Source organism: Siphateles boraxobius, unplaced genomic scaffold (genome assembly GCF_051911475.1).
Source record: "Siphateles boraxobius isolate OS27281-9 unplaced genomic scaffold, OSU_SipBor_1 25, whole genome shotgun sequence".
NCBI classification, from domain to species: domain Eukaryota; kingdom Metazoa; phylum Chordata; class Actinopteri; order Cypriniformes; family Leuciscidae; genus Siphateles; species Siphateles boraxobius.
Window position 1 is genome coordinate 7,548,197 of NW_027508866.1, and position 22,276 is coordinate 7,570,472.

At 36.6% G+C, this 22,276-nt stretch overlaps 2 protein-coding genes across 5 annotated transcripts; both read left to right on the top strand.

Moving 5' to 3' along the window:
- The first annotated feature begins 210 nt into the window (after window positions 1-210).
- On the top strand, window positions 211-10,919 carry LOC143749782 (heat shock factor protein). Of its 4 annotated transcripts, none has more exons than XM_077242303.1 (12): window positions 211-508; window positions 2,022-2,130; window positions 2,225-2,355; window positions 2,491-2,597; window positions 4,584-4,659; window positions 7,942-8,003; window positions 8,106-8,220; window positions 8,351-8,469; window positions 8,647-8,787; window positions 9,330-9,456; window positions 9,532-9,640; window positions 9,778-10,919. In XM_077242303.1, the coding sequence occupies exons 1-12, from the start codon at window positions 398-400 to the stop codon at window positions 9,942-9,944; spliced, it is 1,374 nt and encodes a 457-aa protein (XP_077098418.1). In that variant the 5' UTR covers window positions 211-397; the 3' UTR covers window positions 9,945-10,919. The 4 variants fall into 4 exon arrangements, with proteins under 4 accessions (XP_077098418.1, XP_077098419.1, XP_077098420.1 ...); XM_077242304.1 differs by having other exon boundaries at window positions 9,330-9,426; XM_077242305.1 differs by having other exon boundaries at window positions 8,381-8,469.
- Window positions 10,920-11,021: 102 nt separating this feature from the next.
- LOC143749784 (cytokine receptor common subunit gamma-like) lies at window positions 11,022-21,967 on the top strand. Its single transcript, XM_077242307.1, has 8 exons — window positions 11,022-11,171; window positions 14,975-15,062; window positions 15,146-15,318; window positions 15,414-15,544; window positions 15,762-15,924; window positions 18,602-18,701; window positions 18,812-18,908; window positions 19,007-21,967. Exons 1-8 carry the CDS (start codon window positions 11,102-11,104, stop codon window positions 19,253-19,255), a joined length of 1,071 nt encoding a protein of 356 aa, XP_077098422.1. The 5' UTR covers window positions 11,022-11,101; the 3' UTR covers window positions 19,256-21,967.
- The last annotated feature ends 309 nt before the right edge of the window (window positions 21,968-22,276 follow it).

Here is a 22,276-nt window from a genome sequence, read left to right on the forward strand (position 1 = left end):
ATTGCACATAATACAACCATGCTGCTAAACCACAACAACGTTAATTTGTCTAATTAATTTGGATGCGTAAATGATTTAGCTGTTGTTTATTATAATCAGACAAATTCAGATATTTGAGCCTTAAGGGACTTTGTTTGAGCTCTTTATCAGAGAATATTTTCATATAGCAAAAGTTCATATATTTTAACTGTGTGATTATGTAAGACAGGCAGGTAAAACACGTACAAGACTTATGTATACGTGTTGATGATTGGTGGATGATTGGTGGATAGAGTGCAAGGGGGTGTGACGCAGCAGGAATATGCACGTGTTGGTCAGCCTGGGACTCTATTTACCTCCTCACACTCGGTGAATCTAAAGCAGTGTGACATTTATCTTCACAGAAGACAGAAAGTTTATGATTTTAACAGGAGAGATGAAACACTGTAATAGTGTGCCAGCTTTTGTCAGCAAACTTTGGGCACTTGTAGAAGCTGAGTCAACGAACGAACTGATCTGCTGGAGCCAAGTGAGTAATTTATGCAGAATACATATTATTTAATTTAACTGCTGTTTATATTAGATAATTGTTATATAGTGGTTCTTTATTTACAGTATGTCTTGTATATATCGTAATACAAAGAACAAACAGTACTAATAATATTAACTCTTCAGAATATAAACTTCACAATAATAATAAACTCTTCAGAATTTCTTATTATTCATTTAACATTCCCAGTAGACGTTTATTCTGGCGTAATCAGGTGCCATATTAGTAATACGCTGTCTAACCTAGCTTACAAAACAGATCCACGTGTACTGTGCTGAAGTCAGTGGAGGTAGCTCGCTATTGGTCCACTGTCCGTCCAATCGCTGCGCATTATATTATTAGAACTTGCGACCTAAAGTTGCTTGCAAGTATGAGTTTGGATTGGATCAGCGCGCACTGAACGTTCTGAACCTGAACCGATGCATCATGTGACGGATTTTGGAACGTCGTGTTTGCGCCCCGAAAATAGAACGTTTATCACAAACATCAAACAAAACAAAACAAAAAAACAGCAGCCTGAGACTCAAATTTTAAAATAAAGCATACCTTTATAATATTAAAGACGCTTAAACGCCATTTAAATTATTTAATATTTTTGTTGTGGATTTTGAATAATGCAAAGTAGTGAATTGAAAGTTTAAAGTGTGATTTTTTATCATTGCAATTGAATGATTTTATGGATATTAACTTTTTGTATTATTCAGTTGTATATGTTATGTATGTAAATATGAATTTTAATTAACATAACCACCAACATAACAATTATATTAAGTATAGTATGTGGAATAAATCAATAATTAATATGTACTATATCAGTTATTATATATTAAAATGATTTATTTATTAAGTGTATTATATATCAATATTACAGATTAGATTAAAGTATTGTTTTACTAATATATAACTAATCTGAATTCTTTTTTCTTCAAGCAGGCATTTGTAACAAATACTAGTGCTTGCACATATGATTGCACATACTAGTGCCTGCCTTATTAGATTGTGAGTTTTTATATGTTAAAGAACACATGAGCTGTGCAAAACATTTCAGGTTAAAAGAAGTAAACTGTAATGGAATTCAAAAAGCAAATTGATTATAGAAGCCTGCGTTATGTTGATAAGTGTAAGGGCCCTTCAAGCACAAAATAGTGTTTCCTGCCAGACCAGAATAGTCTCTTCTTTAGAAATAGTTTGACTTATATAACGTGATCAGAATCAGAATCAGAAGGTGCTTTATTGGCAAGTAGTGTTTTACACATACGAGGAATTTGCTTTGGTCGTAAGGTGCTACATGTAGACAAACATACAGTTGACCTAAATAAATGTAGGAATATATATAAATATGAAATGAAATATAAATTGACAAAATAAAATATACAACAATAAAGATTAACTACAAGTATGTGCAATGTGCCAGGTTGTGCATGAAATGAGAAGAAACAAAAAAAGGTTGTGATGTAACACAAACCACATCCGCCTGTTTCCTGTCTGCTAGGATGGCTGCAGTTTTCTTGTCCAGGATGAGCAACGGTTTTGCAGGGAAGTCCTGCCCCTTTACTTCAAACATAGCAACATGACCAGCTTTGTGCGTCAACTTAACATGTGTAGGTGTTCAGCTAATGATGATAATAACATATACAATGATAATATATTTATAAATATAGCATGATACTGTATGTGTCTGACCTCCACATACAGATGGCTTCCACAAAGTGGTACATGTAGGCGTTGGCTTGCCAAAAGCTGACGGGCAGGTGAATTGTGTCGAGTTTCAGCACGAGGGCTTCCAGAGAGCTCAACCCCATCTGTTGGGCCTCATCCGCAGGAAGGTGAAGCTGATAAACCTTATCATATACTTGTGCAGCACTCAAACTGTAGTGATATCTGCAAAGCAGTTGCTATCCCTCACATTCTCTCATGCTAAGTAAGATACATTTGTGTTGTACATGTGATTTCATGACTAGGTGTCAGTTAGCCGTGGAGTTGAAGAGGGAGGGCAGGTACTCGTTCAGGTTAGTCATGTCAAAGGCTGGCAAGACTCCTCAGACCTCAAACTCATGGCTTTGTGCAGGTGAGCCTTCCTCCAAGACAAGTACACTATTCATCAGTGTAAACCTACAGTAAACTTACATTAAACGAGGCTGTTTACAGTAAACAGCCTCGTTTGTACACTTAAGAGTGGACGTCAGTGGAACTGAAAAGTCAGTTAGTGCTTTTAAAATATCTTATATTTTACACAAATACCACACTGAAAATATATTTTTAAATGTTTTTGAAGTTTGTTTATGCTCAACAAGGCAGCATTATTTGATCAAAAATACACTAAAAACAAGAATATTATGAAATATTATTATAATTTGAAAATAACTGTTTCTATTTTAATATATTTTAAAATGTAATTTATCCCAATAAGGGCAAAGTAGAAATTATTATTCTAAAATGCTGCTTTGCTCCTCAAGAAACATTTCATCTTATTATCAAAGTTGAAAATAGCTTTCACTTTCACCAGTTCACTTCACATTTTTCAGGATTTTTGGATGAATAGAAAGTTCAAAAGAACAGCATTTATTTGTACACTGTAAAAATCTCGTACAACAAAAAAAATCTTAGTACTAATTTCCCCTAGCTTTTTCTTGTTGACTCAACTTTTGTAAATAACATTTATACGAACTGAAAATAAGTGACACACACAAAAAAAGTTCAGTTGAGTCAACTTAACATTATTTGTTTTCTGGAGAGATGCAACTATTCTGTAACAAATCTTTTGTAGTTTAGCCAATTCAACATTTTTTGTCTATTGGAATCAGAAGTTCTTATTAAGAATAAAAAGGTTCAGATGTAGCTTTTTTTATTGAAAATGTTTGGTCAGCATTTTTGGTGATGAGCGTTTCCTTGATTTGGTCAGTTTGTCAGTTTGACACTTGACATTTTATGTGAGTTTGTGCTCTTTGTAACAGTGTTTAGCAAAACACATAATTTGTTGCAAAGAAAGCCATAAAAATTATCTAGATAACTGCATCATAAAGGGAATAGTTCACTACTCTTATTCCTGATCAAAAGATATTATTTGTGAATAATATATGAGATTTACCAACACTACTTTTATGCAACTGATCAGACATTCTGAATTTTGATTTTTAAATACATTGCGGGATTTTTTTGTAGACACACACACAGACTTCAAGAATCAGCATATGAATCTCAATAATGGTGACATGTTTCATGCCACAATGCATGCTGGGAGCTATGATTTTAATACTATGGTGGCTCCCAGCATGCATTTCAGCATGACTCATGTCACCATTGTTGAGAATCATGTGCTGATTCTTGATGTCTGTGTGTCAAAAGACTTTTTTCCCCATAATGTATTTTAAAATCAGAATTCAGAATGTCTGTTCTGCTGCTAGAAAGTTTTGCTGGTTAAATTATAATAGAGAAAATAATCACTTTTTTGTCAGAAATAAGATTAGGGATTTATTCTAGTTTATGAGTCTGAAAACCTGATCATCTTGGTTTCTTTCTTTCTTTCTTTCTTAGCAACAAATTAGGTGCTTTTCTAAAAACTGTTACAAAGACCACAAACTCACACAAAAAGCCAAGAGTCAAACTGTCCAACCAAAGGAAACGCTCACCACCATCTGAACCTGTTAATTCTTAAGAACTTCTGTTTCAGATAGACAAAAAATGTTGAATTGGCTCAACTACAAAAGATTTGTCAAAGAATAGTTGCACCACTCCAGAAAACAAATAATGTAAGGTTGACTCAACTAAACGTTTTTTTTTTTTTTTGTGTATGTGTCACAGACAACTTATTTTCAGTTCATATAACTGTTATTTACAAAAGTTGAGCCAACAAGAAAAAGCTAGGGGAAATTAGTATACCAAGATTTTTTTGTTGTATGCGCTTACATTTTTTTTACAGTGATAAAAATCTTTTGTAACATTAAAAATGTCTTTACCGTCACATTTGGTCAATTTAATGCATGCTTGCTATACTTGATCATCTACCATGACTAAAAAGAGCCATTTTCTTTTAACCATTTATCCGTTTCTGAAGGGATAACGAGAGTTTGTGGAGAGAACTGGACTCGTTAAGACAGAACTATCAGCAGCAGCACAAAATCATACGCAAGGTAAATGAAAAAGACAAATTATATATATAGTATACTATATATATATGTATATGTATATATCAGAGTTTCCGCTAGAAAAAAATGGTGCCGGTCAAAGTGACCAGAAGAGGTTTCGTTTTACGGACATTTTGATGATCTCTCGCTCTCTTACCTCTCTGCCGTGCGCGCGTGCGGTTTGGAGCGTCTGTCTCGCATGCACGCTCGCTCTAGATTACGGGATATTTTAACTCATTTGCGGTATAACTAGTCGATCACGAGTAGCTCAACAGGTAGATATATAGATAAACTCATCTTTCAGGCATTTGACCGACCGGGTTGACACTTCAGCGTGAGAAAGCGGGGGTGTGGTGGCAATTGCGTGAGTCTCACGCTGAATGCGTGAGAGTTGGCAGCCCTATGAAGGTAAAATGATGACATAAAGAATTGCATGCGCAGGGTAAGATTTGTGAAAGTGTACATAAGATTGCAAGCGTAAATTAAATTTGCATGTGCAAGAGAAGATTTGTAAAGGTGTAAATCGCAATTCAAGTGTAAGAAAAAAATATTTGCAGCATTTAACTGTTATTCGTAAGTGTAATTCATGTATTTTGAAGCTGCAGCTTCATGCTAATGCAAAATAAATAGGATCTGTATTCTTCAGACTTTAATTTTACCGCGCTTATACTTTTGGCACGGTTTTTGCGCACAAATGCGGTCAAAAGCACTGCAAGCCTGTGAACAGCAATTTACAAGCGAAAACGACAGAGGCAGGAAATGCAAAACAGATTAATTGCGTAAAATCAAACTTTGTGTAAAAAAATAAACTGTTGCAAATGTCTACATGACTCTTTGTGTGCATGAGGCAAAAAGTTTCCGAAATAACCCGATTTGTACAGTTGCGTCTTTCATTTTCCTTCGCTTCCACTTTTGGCACGATTCTCTCACTAACTGAGTTTTGCAAGCGCGAAGAGGAGGCCGGGTCCACCTTCATGTAGCCAATCAGATGAGCTTCTCACTGACTCTCGTTTTACTCTGATCTGATTGGTTCAATAAATACGCCAATCACCAGAACACATCTTTATCTTCATTTGGCTCAGAAATGTCCTCATTGCCGAAATTGTACTTTACAAAATAAAATGCACACAAAGGTGTCCCTGCTTGATATAGACTGTAACCATGCACTGATGAACATATAGGCTATTCAGTTTTGATGAGAGAAAAAAAAAACTATACGAGTGCGCGGATTAGAACCACTGATCTATAGGCTACAATGAGATGTTCCTGATTCACCATCGTCTGGCCTCTGAAAAAAGCTTTTAAGGCTAGTTTGCCTGGGCCTGGCCATGTTTGAAACGTCTCACTCAATCGTTCGTTGTTTAGGTCTATATACAGCCGTTTTAGGTGTGCGCTTTATTTGAAATGCAGCATGCGATGTTGTTTCATAACTTTCCAACAGTAGAGCCTGTTCCTTTATATTTATAACATTGCCGAAGGTCGGTGAATTTTTGCTTGATACATTTTAGGCTTATTCTCAAGTTCAGATTGTGTTAGGGGACGGGATTATTAGGCAATTTTAATCGGACAATTTGACCGGAGAGATTTAATTTTGTCGGACATTTCATTTTTTCCCGGACGTGCTGGTCATATAATTAGATTATCATCAAAAAGTTGATTTATTTCAGTAATTCCATTCAAAAAGTGAAACTTGGATATTATATTTTTTCATTACACACAGACTGATGTATTTCAAATGTTTATTTAATTTAATTGTGATGATTAAAACTGACAACTAATGAATATCCCAAATTCAGTATGTCAGAAAATTAGAATATTACTTAAGACCAATACAAAAAAAGGATTTTTAGAAATGTTGGCCAACTGAAAAGTATGAACATGAAAAGTATGAGCATGTACAGCACTCAATACTTAGTTGGGGCTCCTTTTGCCTGAATTACTGCAGCAATGCGGCTTGGCATGGAGTCGATCAGTCTGTGGCACTGCTCAGGTGTTATGAAAGACCAGGTTGCTCTGATAGTGGCCTTCAGCTCTTCTGCATTGTTAGGTCTGGCATATATCGCATCTTCCTCTTCACAATACCCCATAGATTTTCTATAGGGTTAAGGTCAGGCGAGTTTGCTGGCCAATTAAGAACAGGGATACCATGGTCCTTAAACCAGGTACTAGTAGCTTTGGCACTCTGTGCAGGTCCCAAGTCCTGTTGGAAAATGAAATCTGCATTTCCATAAAGTTGGTCAGCAGCAGGAAGCATGAAGTGGTCTCAAACTTCCTGGTAGACGGCTGCGTTGACCTTGGACCTCAGAAAAAACAGTGGACCAACACCAGCAGATGACATGGCACCCCAAACCATCACTGACTGTGGAAACTTTACACTGGACTTCAAGCTATGTGGATTCTGTGCCTCGCTTCTCTTCCTCCAGACTCTGGGACCTTGATTTCCAAAGGAAATGCAAAATTTACTTTCATCAGAGAACATAACTTTGGACCACTCAGCAGCAGTCCAGTGCTTTTTGTCTTTAGCCCAGGCGAGACGCTTCTGACACTGTGTCTTGTTCAAGAGTGGCTTGACACAAGGAATGCGACAGCTGAAACCATGTCTTGCATACGTCTGTGTGTGGTGGTTCTTGAAGCACTGACTCCAGCTGCAGTCCACTCTTTGTGAATCTCCCCCATTTTTTTGAATAGGTTTTATTTCACAATCCTCTCCAGGGTGCGGTTATCCCTATTGCTTGTACATTTTTTTCTACCACATCTTTTCCTTCCCTTCGCCTCTCTATTAATGTGCTTGGACAAAGAGCTCTGTGAACAGCCAGCCTTTTTAGCAATGACCTTTTGTGTCTTGCCCTCCTTGTGCAAGATGTCAATGGTCGTCTTTTGGACAGCTGTCAAGTCAGCAGTCTTCTCCCTGATTGTGTAGCCTACAGAACTAGACTGAGAGACCATTTAAAGGCCTTTGCAGGTGTTTTGAGTTAATTAGCTGATTAGAGTGTGGCACCAGGTGTCTTCAATATTGAACCTTTTCACAATATTCTAATTTTATGAGGTACTGATTTTGGGGTTTTCATTAGTTGTCAGTTATAATCATCAAAATTAAAAGGAATGAGCACTTGAAATATATCAGTCTGTGTGTAATGAATGAATATAATATCCAAATTTCACTTTTTGTATGGAATTACTGAAATAAATCAACTTTTTGATGATATTCTAATTATATGACCAGCACCTGTATATATGTGTGTGTGTGTGTGTATATATATAAACTGATTCTATTTCACTTCTTTTCAGATTATAAAGTTCATCATCAACAGCGTCCAAACAAATGGTACCAAAGGTTGCAAAAGGAGACTGTAAGTTTTACTTAAAGCACACAAAATATTCTTAGTCAGTGAGAAATGTTGTTGTCTTCTCTTTTAGTTCTCACTTCTTACATCACATTTCCTTTGAAACAGTCCTATGATCGACAATTCTGTCGAATTTCAGTCGGCACCGAAATACGCCCGTTCCTTCAGTGTTAACCCGACCCAAAGCACTTCCTCCCTCCAAGAAATTCCTTCGTTGCAAGAGGTACCTAAAATCTTAGTTTGACTTACTTGTGGTAAATTATTCCATGTTTAACACATGAATTATGAAGTCACTTCATCAAACACAGTGCTGTTTAGTTATAAAAGTAGCTTGATTTCTGTCACATTGAAAGGAAGTGACACCACTTTGGGTTTCTGGGCAGCTGGATGTGTCACTTGCTGATGTGTACTCAAATGGTACAATCATCTCTGACATCACCAACCTGCTGGATCAAACACCTGAGCCTATCAAGTAAGACAGCAGCAGTCCACCTGTAGTCTTCATCCTCTACACAGGAGTCATGTTTTGTATAATTATAATCTTTTGAGGTTTTAAACAATTTTTCTTTAATGTGTAAAAAAGGAAATGAAAGTATTTTTCAGAGATTCAGTTTCTTTTCCGGTTTCGTTTGCTTTTTCTGTTTTACAGAGAGGCCGAGACAGAAAGCCTTCCTGTAACTCTCCAACCATTCTTATCCCCCGCCTCCCCGAATCTGCCCTCCATGGAACCTGCGTTGTCTTTGCTGGATGACCCAACTGTCCAGGAATTTGAGGAAATACCCTCGGAAAGGTTCATGAGTGTCATTTATTTGATCATTTGTTACTCATCCCTGTTCTCTCAATAACTCTGTACAATATTTCATAGGGCTGCACAATTGGGGGGGAAATCTATTTGTGATTTTTATGATAAAAATTGTGAATGTGATTTTTCCATGTTTGTTGCCAAAAAGATGACAATAAAAGAAATATATGAAACAAAATAAGAAATATTACTAATAATACTAGATTATTTCACTCTAAAAATAGTATTTAAGAAAAATAGTATAAAAAATAAGTAGAACTGTAAAATTATTATACTAATATTTGTGTCTTAATCTATTTTCAAACGTTAAACCACTGAGCTTTTAATTTGACAGGAAACTGCAGGGTTAAATCTTGTCTTTTGCTGACAACAGTCAGTACAATTACAATTAACGCTTCTGGCGAAATGCAGCGAATATATTTATTTTAAATAAATCGCAGCCTTTGTGGCACCAAGCCACATCATGTTGACTTTAATTTGATTAAATGTTCATCTCTAATATTTCACTCCCCCTTTTCTCTTGAGAGCAGAATTGATGTGTCTGATCCACTTGCGCTTATTGACTCCAGTTTAGCAGCGATCCGCTCCTGCTCTCCACCTTCACCAGACCTGGACAATTTCAGCAAGGTCTGGCTTGCAACATCACACAACACAGAGGTTATTACAAGAGCACAGTGCTTGAGTTATACGTAGTTAACATATTTGATGAGTTTGGTTTCTTGTTCATGTTAGATCCTTAGTCCTGGCTGGCATGTCTCTGCTGTTAAAGACTCTATCACAGAAACCAAGACCAAACAGAGAGGCCAGAGTGAAGCTGACACGCCACCTCACACCGACACAGGTACACATATACTCCCACGCTTTCCTCTCACACACCGTCCTAGACCCATACATCAATTCCCTGCACAAAACCACATGAACTCAGAACTTAAACTATTTTTTTCACGTTTTCCTGTTAAATATATTGTTTTTGTGCAGTTATACAGCAGGGAAGCCTGCAAGAAAATGCAGACTCGGAGCAGGAGCACTATGATGGTGAAGAGTATTCAGATATTTTACAGTCCCTGCTGCAGATGGCACAGGAAGCGTCCAGCTTCTCCTTCAGTAACACAACACTGCCCTTAGAGCTCTCTTTTGTCATTTAAAGCTCTAGTGCATGGCTCATTTGATATTGTGATATACAAGATTAGTTCTATGTGCCAAAAAAGGAGATTTAAATGTAAGCACCCAATTCAGAGGTTGCGCTTGCAAAACAATTTCCACCATTTACAGATTTTTTGGTGGTTGATAGAGAAAAGTGCTATCTGAAACGGCCCAGCTGAGAGTTGATAGTCCTGTCGGGCTCGGGCACATGTCATTTTGTTTATGTCAATGGTAAATTATATAAATATTGTATATTTTCTGTCATGTTCTATTTTTATCCATCAGTGAACTGTAACATGGTAGTACTTCAATACAAACTTGTTGACTCAAGATTGATTTAACAACAACTTTGAGTCTAATTCCATGTAGGGGAATGCAGTAGAGCAAAATGACAGAAAGCACTCTGAATCTTCTTTCAATGTTTTAAAAATTCTGTAAATGGTGGACATTTTTTTGTAAACGCATCCTCTGAATTGGGTGCTGGTTATATAGTAATATTTGAGTGGGAAGGTTGTCATGATGACATTTATAAATCCCCCTTTTTTGGCTCATAGAACTAATCTTGTATGCAAGTTACTTGATATTGATGTACCATATAAATATAAAAATATATGTACACAAAAACAATCAAAATGTATCATAGCATCTCTTACATATGATGCAAAAAAATAATATATAATTGATTATCAGTTTGTTTAATGGTTTATCTTCTTCAATACAGTAAATTTCCCCACTGAAATAAAGATATGGTAGCCAATTGTATGATAGCACAGAAGTGCAAAGTTTGTTTACAATATGAATTGTGATGTGAAACATTTATTTTGTTGTACTTGATTGCTATAATGTCTACATGTAACTAAAGGTCAGAATATATATTTATTCCTTATACATAATAGTATTGCTGATTTTAGGTTTTTGATAACAGTGTTTTTATGTAAATGTGAACTGTAATAAAAATAAAATAAGTTCAAATTTAATTCCTATTTTCTTCTGTATGTAAATTTAGCATTCAGTTATTTTCATAACAGGCAGTGAGTAAAAAAAGTGGTTTCTGTGAACAGGAAATAATACGTCACCCCACAAAAAGAGCAGATACTTTGAGAGCAGAACAGGGAAGAAAACAGACACAAAACAAGTGAGTTAAGTAAACCTGTCCAAGATGATATTATTAGTCAGTCTTTTCCTTGGGAATATTCCTTCATTTGCATTTTCAGCATCATCTGAACCAAGTGAGTATGGTATAACTGCTATTTTGAAAATAAAATGTTGCTTTTTCTTTATTGATAAGAATTGACATTATGTTGCCGTTACAAAACATATAACACAAAGTATAAAAAAACACAAGGTTTTACGTCGTCTTTTTATTAATTTCCGCCCCATATTGTGGTTTTATACGCAAAACTACAGAAGTAATGTGGTTGTACAACATTTGATGTAAAAATATACCCAGATAGCATGGTGACATTGATACAATGTTGACTCAGTGTTGATGCGTCAATGCTATTTGCATTTTAAAGTGATGTTGCTTTAGTATCATTCTAGCACCCTCAGTTAATGGTGAAGCAATGTTTAGATTTCAACCAAAAATCAACGGTAATAGTATTGATTCAACATTACAATGTGATATTTTATCAACATCACTTTTGCACCCTCAGTTAATGTTGAAACTATGTTGAACAAAAAATCAATGGTAATGCTATTGAATTAACATTACACGATGATTGATTCTACATCACTGATGCTCCAGGCCTGTATGAGTTTCTTTCTTCTGCTGAACACAAAATAAGATATTTTAAAGAATGTTGGTAACCAGAAAGTTGACGGTGGCCATTAATTTCCATAGTAGAACAAAAATACCATTGTCAATGGCTGCCATCACGTCTGGTTACCAACATCCTTCACTCTATCTTCTTTTGTGTGCAGCAGAAGAAAGACATTCATACTGGTTTGGAACAACTTGAGGGTAAATAAATGACAATTTTCATTTCAGGCTGAACTATCCATTTAAAGCTGCAGATTCACCTTATGTAGACCTTAATTTCTTTAAATATCACAAAATAGCCATGTCAGTCACTCTCTTAATAAACACAAGATGTTTTTTGTTCTTGTGTTTCTGTGGAAACAAGCTAAACTGAATAGAAATCAGTTACATTTCTCAAATTTAATACAGATTCAGGAATATGGATGGTTACCTGACTAAGCAGTGATAAGGCTCAGGATATCATCAGGTGATTATGCTGTCGACAACAACTCAGTGTATAATCAATGTCAGCATTATCAGGAGGGTGCTTCTCTTTTTTTTTATTGTCCATCTTCATCTACCTTCACTCCTACTAAAGGAGCAATGTGCTCTGCATGGCAGCACTGACGGATGAAGACATGGGCTATGTTTGCAGTGTAACATTCTTGCTCATGTTCAGGTCTCCTGCACTTCAAGAAATCTGTTAAATGATGTTAGAACTTTATTTAGGAAATTCCTAATAAACTTTACTAAAGCAAGATGCATCTTTTAAGAATGTAAAAAAATAGATGCTTTATTCAAACAGTTTAATAACTTTTTAATGCATCTAATTACAGTGAGTAACAACACAAATCAAACGCAAATAAGCACGCAAAACAAAGGAACAGAGAAATAGGTAGATGCACCATTGTTTGAAACTGTGCTAGAGAAGTTATGTAAGTATGTCAGGTGCTTCAACAAACAAGAGGTCTGTATAGGATGCATCTATGTTTTCTCTCCAATGAGGAAGCATTGAGAAGTGCACATGCAAAACCAAAATGGGCGTTTACCAATCAGTGGCCAATTTCAAACGACAATAAATTTTTTTCAACCATTTTTCAACAGACTTGCTAAAATCATGAAGGTTAAACCCAGCCCCCATTGGATTAGAGCAAATCGGGTAAAGCGGTTGAAAGTTGAAAACGCCCCACTAATTGAGAAACACCCACTAGTGTTCTGCAGAGATACATGCCTGAATGATCTTGCTCATCAACTACAAATCACTGTTAGTTCAATGTCACTGTCTCCTCTCCACCCATGTGTGCTGTTGGCTTTCATCAAAATTCCAATGCTGATCCAACGCACTTTAAACATTGAAATGTCAATCTCAACCAAAATGATGGTTTGGATCAAAACTCAACATTGTATCAATGTCACCATGCTAGTTGGGTAATATGTTAACATAGCTATATATAGGGCCTAAAAAGTCTGGCCACAGAGACTATTTCATCAGAATAGATGACCATTTAGTAGGCTACTACTCAGGAAATGGTGAAGTTCTTCAAGTACTTGTCGCTGAGAAGTTGACAAAATGTTCATACGATTGCTTTCCAAATTGTCTGATCTGCCGTGATGTGTAGCCTATACACGCACAAAACATGAGCTTACAACCTTTACTGTTTAGTTTTTTACACAAATGACTGAATAAAAATATTCTAAGAATTCTTATGCAAGATATATTATTTTACTTTTAATTTTAATCAGATTGAATAAAATAGTGTTTTTGACTAAAAAGAATTACATATTTCCTGTATGTATAGGTGTCTGTCTGGTCCTCTGGGGCCTCAGTTGTAACCGTTGCGTACGCACAAAACAGGCCCTGAAACGCCACTTCTGACATAAGTTGTGATTTATAAAAACAAACTTGACTGAAAATGTGCGCATCTGCATGCAAACTCTGATACGAACGTTTTGCAGACGGAGCAGTTGTTTGGCGACACCGATGGTGAGCTGGAGTTAAATTACTTTTTGGTCACTTTAAGATAGAAAATTTAAAGAAAATTTAAATTTAAAGAAAATTAAACATTGATTAACCATATGGGAAACTGGGCAAGTGCCAGTGCCACGTCCAGGTGGGCACCACGCAAATATTTATTTTCTCTTTTAAAACAAGCGATTCATTCTCAAACGTATTTCTAGCCTAGGCCTATACTATACCCTTTCATCAGAACGTTCTAAATTCCCAGAATATTTTGTTGAAAGTTTATTATTTTTATTAATTTATACGTTGTTTTTTAGTTTTGTTTTTTGTGGACGTGGGATACCGCCAGATTCACACTACTCCACGCGTTTAATTTCAACGCCCATATCACACTACCATGTCCACTGACACGGCGCAGAGCTAGTGCTTTTGCAGGATGCTTTGTTTAAATGTATATCTTGAAGTGAAACAGATGTTTATGATTATGCCTGTAACAGTTGGGTTCACTAGTTCTAAAATGTTTAATGTTGCATAGGCTACTTGCAGCAAGATGTCTATAACATTTGAGTTTATCATTTAGTAATTTATAATTTCTTAATATGAAATACTTTTGAGTATAGTAAAATAATAATAATAACTAAAATGTAATTTTTTTATACAAAATACATTTTATTTATTTTTTTCTTAGTGGTTATTGGTGGGGGGGCACTCTAGGTGTCAGTGCTGAAAGTTGGGTTGACGTCAACATTCAACTTCAGACTGATGTCAACATCCGACGTCGGACAGACGTTAAATTTTGGTTGGAAATGAAAGTTGGGTTGACCTCAGAACCCAACGTTAGATAATAAATTCTCTGTCCGACGTCAGATATTGACGTCAATCTGGCGTTAGGTTCTGACGTCAACCCAACTTTTATTTCCAACCAAAATCCCAACGCCTGTCCGACGTCGGATGTTGACGTCAGAACCCAACATCAGACTGACGTCAACATCCGGAAATTAAAGTTGTAATAATAGTAACAGTAATAATAATAATAATAACTGAATGTATTATTATGGGTCACTCTTGGTGTCAGCAAGTGTGGGTATTTGGCCAAGGCATGAATATTTTCGGCTTTCGGGCGCACATACACTTTTAGTAAGGATCCTACGCACAGTTTTATAAATCAGCCCCCTGAAGCTGAGCATCATCTAATGACAAACAATATTCATTACAAGCTGTACTTTTTTATAATTTTCTTTTTTTATCCTCAGCAGTTTGTAAATAAATTAAGGTTCTACAAAGTATACCCAAGGTGCATTTACTATACTGTTTCTCTCATCTTTACCCAGAAATAAACTGCCTTATCATAAATCTGGACTATGTGAACTGCACATGGAGTGAGCTTGGGCTCAAGTACAATTACAGTTTCAAGAGCAGGTGGGTATGTTGAACAAAATAGAAAAACCTGTAATTTTGGATGAAAATATCAAGACAAACAATTTTCTTTTGATTTCTCTTAGGTTTTCACATCATGAAATTCTGGATTGTTCTACATATCAGAAGATTAACAGTGTTAATGTGGGCTGCATGTTTCCCTACAAAAAAACACAAAGGTTTAATTTGTTGAAAACATGGCTGTACAGTGACAACGGCAGTTTGGTGACCCAGCAGAACCATTCTCTGAAAGAATATGGTATGAAAAGTTATTCATATTTCTTACGACTTGACAACAACTGTATGGCAATAACTTGTTGATGGATTGATACGTTATACTGTGTTGCTAATCAGTGAAGCTTAACCCTCCGTTCAACCTGTCTGTGGTGGAGAGAAAAGATGCTGAACTGTGGCTGTACTGGAATGTCACGAATAGCTGTATTGAGAGTGAAGTTCGTCACAGGACAAACAACAAAGACTGGAAGGTATAAAATTAGTATATAAAATTAGTATAAAAATAAATTCTGATTTTGCTGATATTCAGACAAACAGCAAGATTGTGATTTGATATTGCCTTTATGCAACTATTAAATAAACAAATAAAATGAATAAAATAAATTATTATTGTTATGTATTTCACCTTATGGTCGTCTGATAACCAGACACAAAAGGCGGCACAGTTAACAACTTCTCTCTCACCAGAAAACCTCCCCAGGCAGCAGGAGCACCTTCATTTTACCTTTTCCCTCCAAAAAACGGTATGAGTTCCAGGTCAGGGCTCGAATCTCATCATCCTGCGGAGAGTCCAGGTTTTGGAGCGACTGGAGTGAGTCTGTGTACTGGGAATCTTTTGGCAACGTCCCAGGTACCGACGCAGGACGAATTTATCACATCTTATCTCTAGTCTCTCATTGATCTATTTATGTCTATATAAATGTTCTTTACATTAATCAGTGGGCGTGACACGGCAGATCAGTTACTCAGTTTATCACAATCACAGCCAATCAAAACAGTTCTCTCTGCTTTCGCACGCTCTCACACTCGCAACGCACTGCAGCGCACATGTATCTTGTAATTTTCATATCTTCTGTAATGCTTCACCGGATTGGATGTTTTTTTGATGGATTTACGTGTCAGAACGTGAGGTATTTGTCAGAAAATACTTGATTAATGATGATTAATATACATGAGGATGAGATTTCCGGGTTTATTCATTAAAGACAGTCTCTCTCACGGTTTCCACACTATGGCAGAGAGAGTACCAAGCCCCATCTCTTTTCCTACAGCATCACCCACCCATCCAAAACTCTGACTTTTAACCCTTTCATGCACCCATCATGCATAACTGCCCTTGAGGGGTGAGACCTACCATGCCCATGTAAGTTTGCCCAATAGTTGCCTGCCAGTGCCAGCTGTTCCCTCCTTAACTGCAGAGGTATCTCACCCATCTCTACCTGCAATGCCACTGCCGGTGACGTCCGAAAAGTCCCACTACATGTACTCATATACATATAAGTGCTTGGGTTTGTTTAACTTCCAACTTGGCCAGTGTAGTTCTTGCTGCATCTATATGCTATACAACGATAATCTATAACAGACTTAATCAGTGCAACATATATCTCAATCAGTGCTTGGCTGCTCGCCCCCAGTCCACTCCAGCCAGACACCTTATCACATGTTCTCTATTTTCTCTATATTCCCCTGTTAATCTAGCATCAAAAAACATTCCCAAAAACCGGCTATACTTTCTCCAGTACATGCCCATATAAATTAAATTATTCTCTTCCACCACCTTTTTCCTTTTAAAGAAAATCACTTGAGTTTTTTCTTTTGAAAATCTAAAACCCCATCTCATTGCTATTGCTTCCTTGACTTTACTTACTGTATATGTTCCTCCCCCTTTCATTTAGAACAAGGCCCCATCATCCATAAATAAAGATCTTCCAATCCCAGGCCCTAAATCCGAAAATACATCATTTATCATGATGGTGAAGAGCAAAGGACTAATAACACTGCCCTGAGAAGTCCCATTTTCTACGAGAAACTACCAGATATTTTTTTTCCCAATTCTCACCTGATAGAGCGTCCATACAGGAAATCTTTCACCCAGTTAAAGGCCCTACCGTCCTACTCCCAAAACATCCAATTTAACCAACAATCCCTCTTTCCACATCATTTCATACGCTTTCTCAACATCTAGAAGATTGCCACCACTGTTTCTCTATTAACCTGGATTTCCTTATTTCATCTTCCAGGCATAGCACTGGATCCATTGTCTCTCTACCCTTCCTGAATCCAGTTTGAATTGAAATTCTAACTCTATAGTATAGCCTAAGCAGTCTTCCTAATGCTATCTCACCCATAAAAGACAACATAACACATTTTATCTCCTCCTGGTGATGCCATCCCTGCACTGGTAATCACTCTCTCCATCTCTGCCTTAGAAAAAGGTACACTTAATGCATCGTCCACTTCCTCTCGTTTTTCCAAGACTCCAGGATATGCCTTCAATGTCCTTCCCCTCCTTTCTTCCAATCCCCCTCTAGGTTATCAGAATTGAGTATTGCTACAAAAGCTTTTGCCATCATCTCTGCCTTCTCTTTGTCTGTCACTGACCAGTACAGGGAGTCCCATTTCCTTCTTACGCCACCCATTTACTTATCATCATCCCCCATACTTCTTCTCCCACAGGTGTTATTCTACCTATTGAGCTGCATAACTCACTCCAATAATTACTCTTAACTTTGCGTATGGTCCTTTTTTACTTTTTACTTTTATATTGTAAAAAATGCTCATAATTATGAGTCCGTCTCTAACCTCCCCAGATAACCTTTCCTCACATGACTCCTTGAATTTTCACACAGTATTTTTTTGGATATTCTGTAAGTTCTGTCTAGAAATATATGTCATAAAAGCCGACCAATCAGGTCGAACATATCCCTATGCCTTCAGGTTCGGTGTCTTTAAGTTCGGTGTTAAAAATGCCAATGGGAACGCTAAGCTGACCAGGATTACATGGGGTTTTTTCGACAAAACGAACCAAGTGAACTGAACTATAAGTGTTGAGCACACACTTTATTTACAGCTTTATTTCCACATTTTAATGTTCAGTGCTTTAAAATAAAGTTCTAAATATCTGTTCAGTAGTCTCTATGTGACAAATGACAATTTAGTACATTGTAAGAACGGATTACAAAGGCTTGTAATTAAGTGATAAAAACCAGTTGCAAACGTTTTACAAAATACACACACCCATCTCAGCAACAATAAAATGTGCAGCACTTTGTTTTACTTCCAAATTATATGTAATATATTATTAAATTAACATTTCAGGGCATATGAATTCCTGAACATCATGATTGATGGGACACAAAAGGCACTCCGAAGCAGCATTAGAAATAGTGTGGATTTTGTGTGCATTAAGTGCATTTTTATACTACTAAAGCATAAAAATATCATATGTTTGCAGAGATTTATAATATGCTAAGTTGAAAACAATAATGAAAGTACAGCAGTGGCTTTAATGGCAACTCTTTTCCCAGAGAGTCTGGCTCCTGTGTCTGTGACGACACTGGTGCTGTGTACAGTGGGAGCCACTGTAATACTCATCATACTCTCCTGCTTGCTGGTCCATAATGAGAGGTTTGAATAAATGTTTTTGTTAATTAAATTCTTAAACATTTTAGTTTAATAATTTTCAATAATAAAAGTCCATAAGTGTTTTATTTACTCTTATGTTTAATGTTCCTTAGATTAAGGGTCATTTTAATACCAGTGGTACCAAATGCAGGACAAAATGTAAGCAAATACCTTGCATCCCTTTTTGACAATTATGATGGCAATATAGAGGTAAGCAACAGTTTTTTGTTTTTCAGTCATGTACCTTGAATTTGTTTTTTAATTCATAGAGGGGAATGTGAGAATATATCATCTTTTTTTTCACACAGAAATGGCTGTCCATGCCTAAAGATCTGGAGAACGGCTTCAAACCCAATTTCACAGAGCGTGCCTGTCCTGTGCGCGAGTACAAAATGGTGTCCCAGTCCAGCAGTGACATTGAAAGCATCCTCTCAAACCCAACAGACCTGTCGTCAGATTACCAATGCATGCATAGCTATTCATCAGCCTCCACCATACCTGGACCTGCTGAAGCCCTACCAACCCAGGACCCATCTCCAGAGGATAACCCAGTCTAGGTATCAGTCTTCATCTGACTGAGGCAATTCAGTTTAAGAGTTTAAAAATACGTGTTATGAAATTAGAATTTTGCTTGATGAAAAGTAGAACATTTGCAGCTGAAAAAAATTGTCAGGGCTTAAAGTATTCCGGCCGTATTTCCGGCTTTAGGGCAGGTCCGGCCAAAATTTATTTATCAGGCTGAAAATTACAGTCGGAGGCACTTTCGGCACGGACGCGCTTGGAAAAAACGAGCGCGTCGCTTCCATTATGAGCGCACATACCGCGCGCCTACATTTGAAATAACGAACTTGAGCGCGCTAAAGACGCGATATGTGAACAGGCCCTAATCTGACTTGAATAAAACACCGGTCCCCTTTAACCTACCACCTTGATTCAAGAGGCAGCGCGCACAGCTGTCACGATAGACATCATATAGATAGACGCCCTATCGACCGCTACTGCCTATTGACGCGGACGAGCCGTGGGGCCGCCATCTTAAACCGGTCACCCGCTCCGCTCAGTGTAATCTGTTTGGCAGGCGCATTTAATTAATCATATCTCACTGAATACCGAACTGATTTTCACGCGGGTTGTTTTGCTGCAAAGGTCATACACGTAGCTACGTACAGGACACATTGAATATTTTGTTCACAAAATACAACCAATAGAACGGTAATGTTAAATGTTAAATCTTACTTGTGAAAAGTAATCCCCGAGTGATGGTCCGCCGATTTGAGCAGGAATATGCTGCACAGTGCTCTGGCATCTACTGCTGCTATGCAACGCAAATAGGAGTATGACCGGTTTAAGATGGCTGCCGCATTTCTTGCGCCACAGCGGCCAATAGGGCATCTAGTCTCTATATGATATCTATGGCTGTCACAGCCAATGGGAGCATGATATTAGGTTGTCTTAGCCAATTGCTAGAGAGGAGGGCGGGTTTTGTGCAGGATGTGAACCAGTTCGCAGTTAGCTTGTACACACGATATGGAGAATGGAGTTTATCAAACGAGGAGAAAATACATCTGCTTTGCAGAAGAAAGTAAAAAACAAGTGGCGCTGGGCATGGCTTGAAGAAAGAGGACAAACGGGAAGGCTTTAGGCACTTGGTGCAGTAAACTTGCGGAGCCTGGAGCTTGTTTTTGCATAGTTTGCCACAAAAAGCTTCACTATGCCACTAGCGGGAAAAAAACACTTGTCCGTTATGATGGAGAATGGAATTAAAGAGTAGTGAGAGAATGAGATGCGTGAGATCCTGTCAGCAGCGGCAGATCTTAAAGTGACAGCAGCCACTAATTCTCTCTGTCAGTAAAGTTAACCTAAGAACAAAGGGAACAGAGAAAACTAAAATTTGACTAAAGAACGCTTGTAGCTTTAATAAGGATTAATCGAATTTAATTTATAATTTATGCAGTGCGGACTGTTTTATAACCCTATTCAATTTCTGTATATTTCATACCTGTTAGACAGGAAAGGTACATATGACATTTATTATGGGTTTAAGTGAGGATTGTTTTAAGTTCACTTTAATTAAAAGTTATTTTTTTTGAAGCCTAACAAATGTTTAAAATTTGGGGGGAAATAATTTTCATCGAGACATCAGTAGCTATGTTAATACCAGTGATACTGGCCCAGTTATAAAAAGATGCCATTAAGATACAGCCATAATACTTGAGAATAAATGGTTCCATTTGAAAATAAGTCCTTCTGTGCAGTCCCCCAAGAAAAAGTTCAGGCTCAGGATTTTTTTTCACTTTAACCCCTGAATTGTTCATGTTAAATAATGATGAAATCCATTATTGGCATTTTGCACATTTTGTTTTTAAAAAATCGACTCAGAGTCAAGTAATATATCAAAACAAGGAATGATAAATGTTTGAATGTTTTAATTTCTTATGTTCTTTTGTTTAAGCAGGATAATGTAGTGTTTGTTTAAATTAAATTGTATTCTTTTTTAATAAAGATGGCGTTTGTTTTCTCCATTTTAGTAGTCATGTAAGCACTTTTCATGTTATTTTTCCCCCCAGATTGTTTGCTCTTGTTCAGTTTTTTATTCACTTGTGTGATATTATTTTCCTTGACATGTTATGTCTGCTGTTTTCGACATGATTTCTGTAGTTACTGGTAGGAAGCCTATAGTAAAAGATTAGTCTACTAACATATCTGTTGAAGCAATGAGCTTTGTATCATAGTGTAAGATGTGTCTTATAAGATATATTTGGCAGAAAGAAGTCAATTCTAGAGTATGATTTGTGTACTGGTGGGAAAAGCCCTTCATCTTCCAAACCATGACTATTTAGAGCGCTTAATAGTTATTTGTGATTCATGCTGGTGCCAATTGGCAATGTAGTTGTAGTTTCATGTCAAATAGTTTCATTTTAACTACAAGTTGCTCTGAGATTTTACTTTTCGATTATTCTGTTTTTTGTTTATCTCTTTGAAAAAGTCTTAAAAAGGCATTTGAAATCTTAAAATTAAACAATGTTGTTAGCTCCTGTATGTTGCTGAAATGTATATTAGCTGTTTGTTTTCATCAGGATTTCTGCATTTGTAGCATGTTGCTCATCAGTAGTACTGAACAACCTGTTTTTGGCATGTTTAACATTTACAATAAATGTGAATTTGCTATTTTAAGATTTAAGATGAGTAGATGTTTGTACACAAATATTATGTTTAAAGAATGTAATGCTTTTAAAATCACTGAATAAAAACAGCTATACTACAGATTATCACAATGTTTGTGATGATTATTTACACATTTGGATTAAATGATTATTTTTATTTAATTTTTCATAGTCAATTCTGATGTTCAAGCTGATGTTCAAGAGGGATGCTTATGCGCATAACTGGAGGAACATCAAATACAATTCATATTTATGGAACACAAGGTACTTTAAGGTACTTGGTTAAAACTTAATGTGACACTCACTAAAAAATCATTATAGGTCTTAGCAACGTGAACATTTTAAATAAGATTCTTAAACTAAAAAAACGTCATTTTGAGTGTATAACAGAGTTTAAATGATCTGGTACTGTGA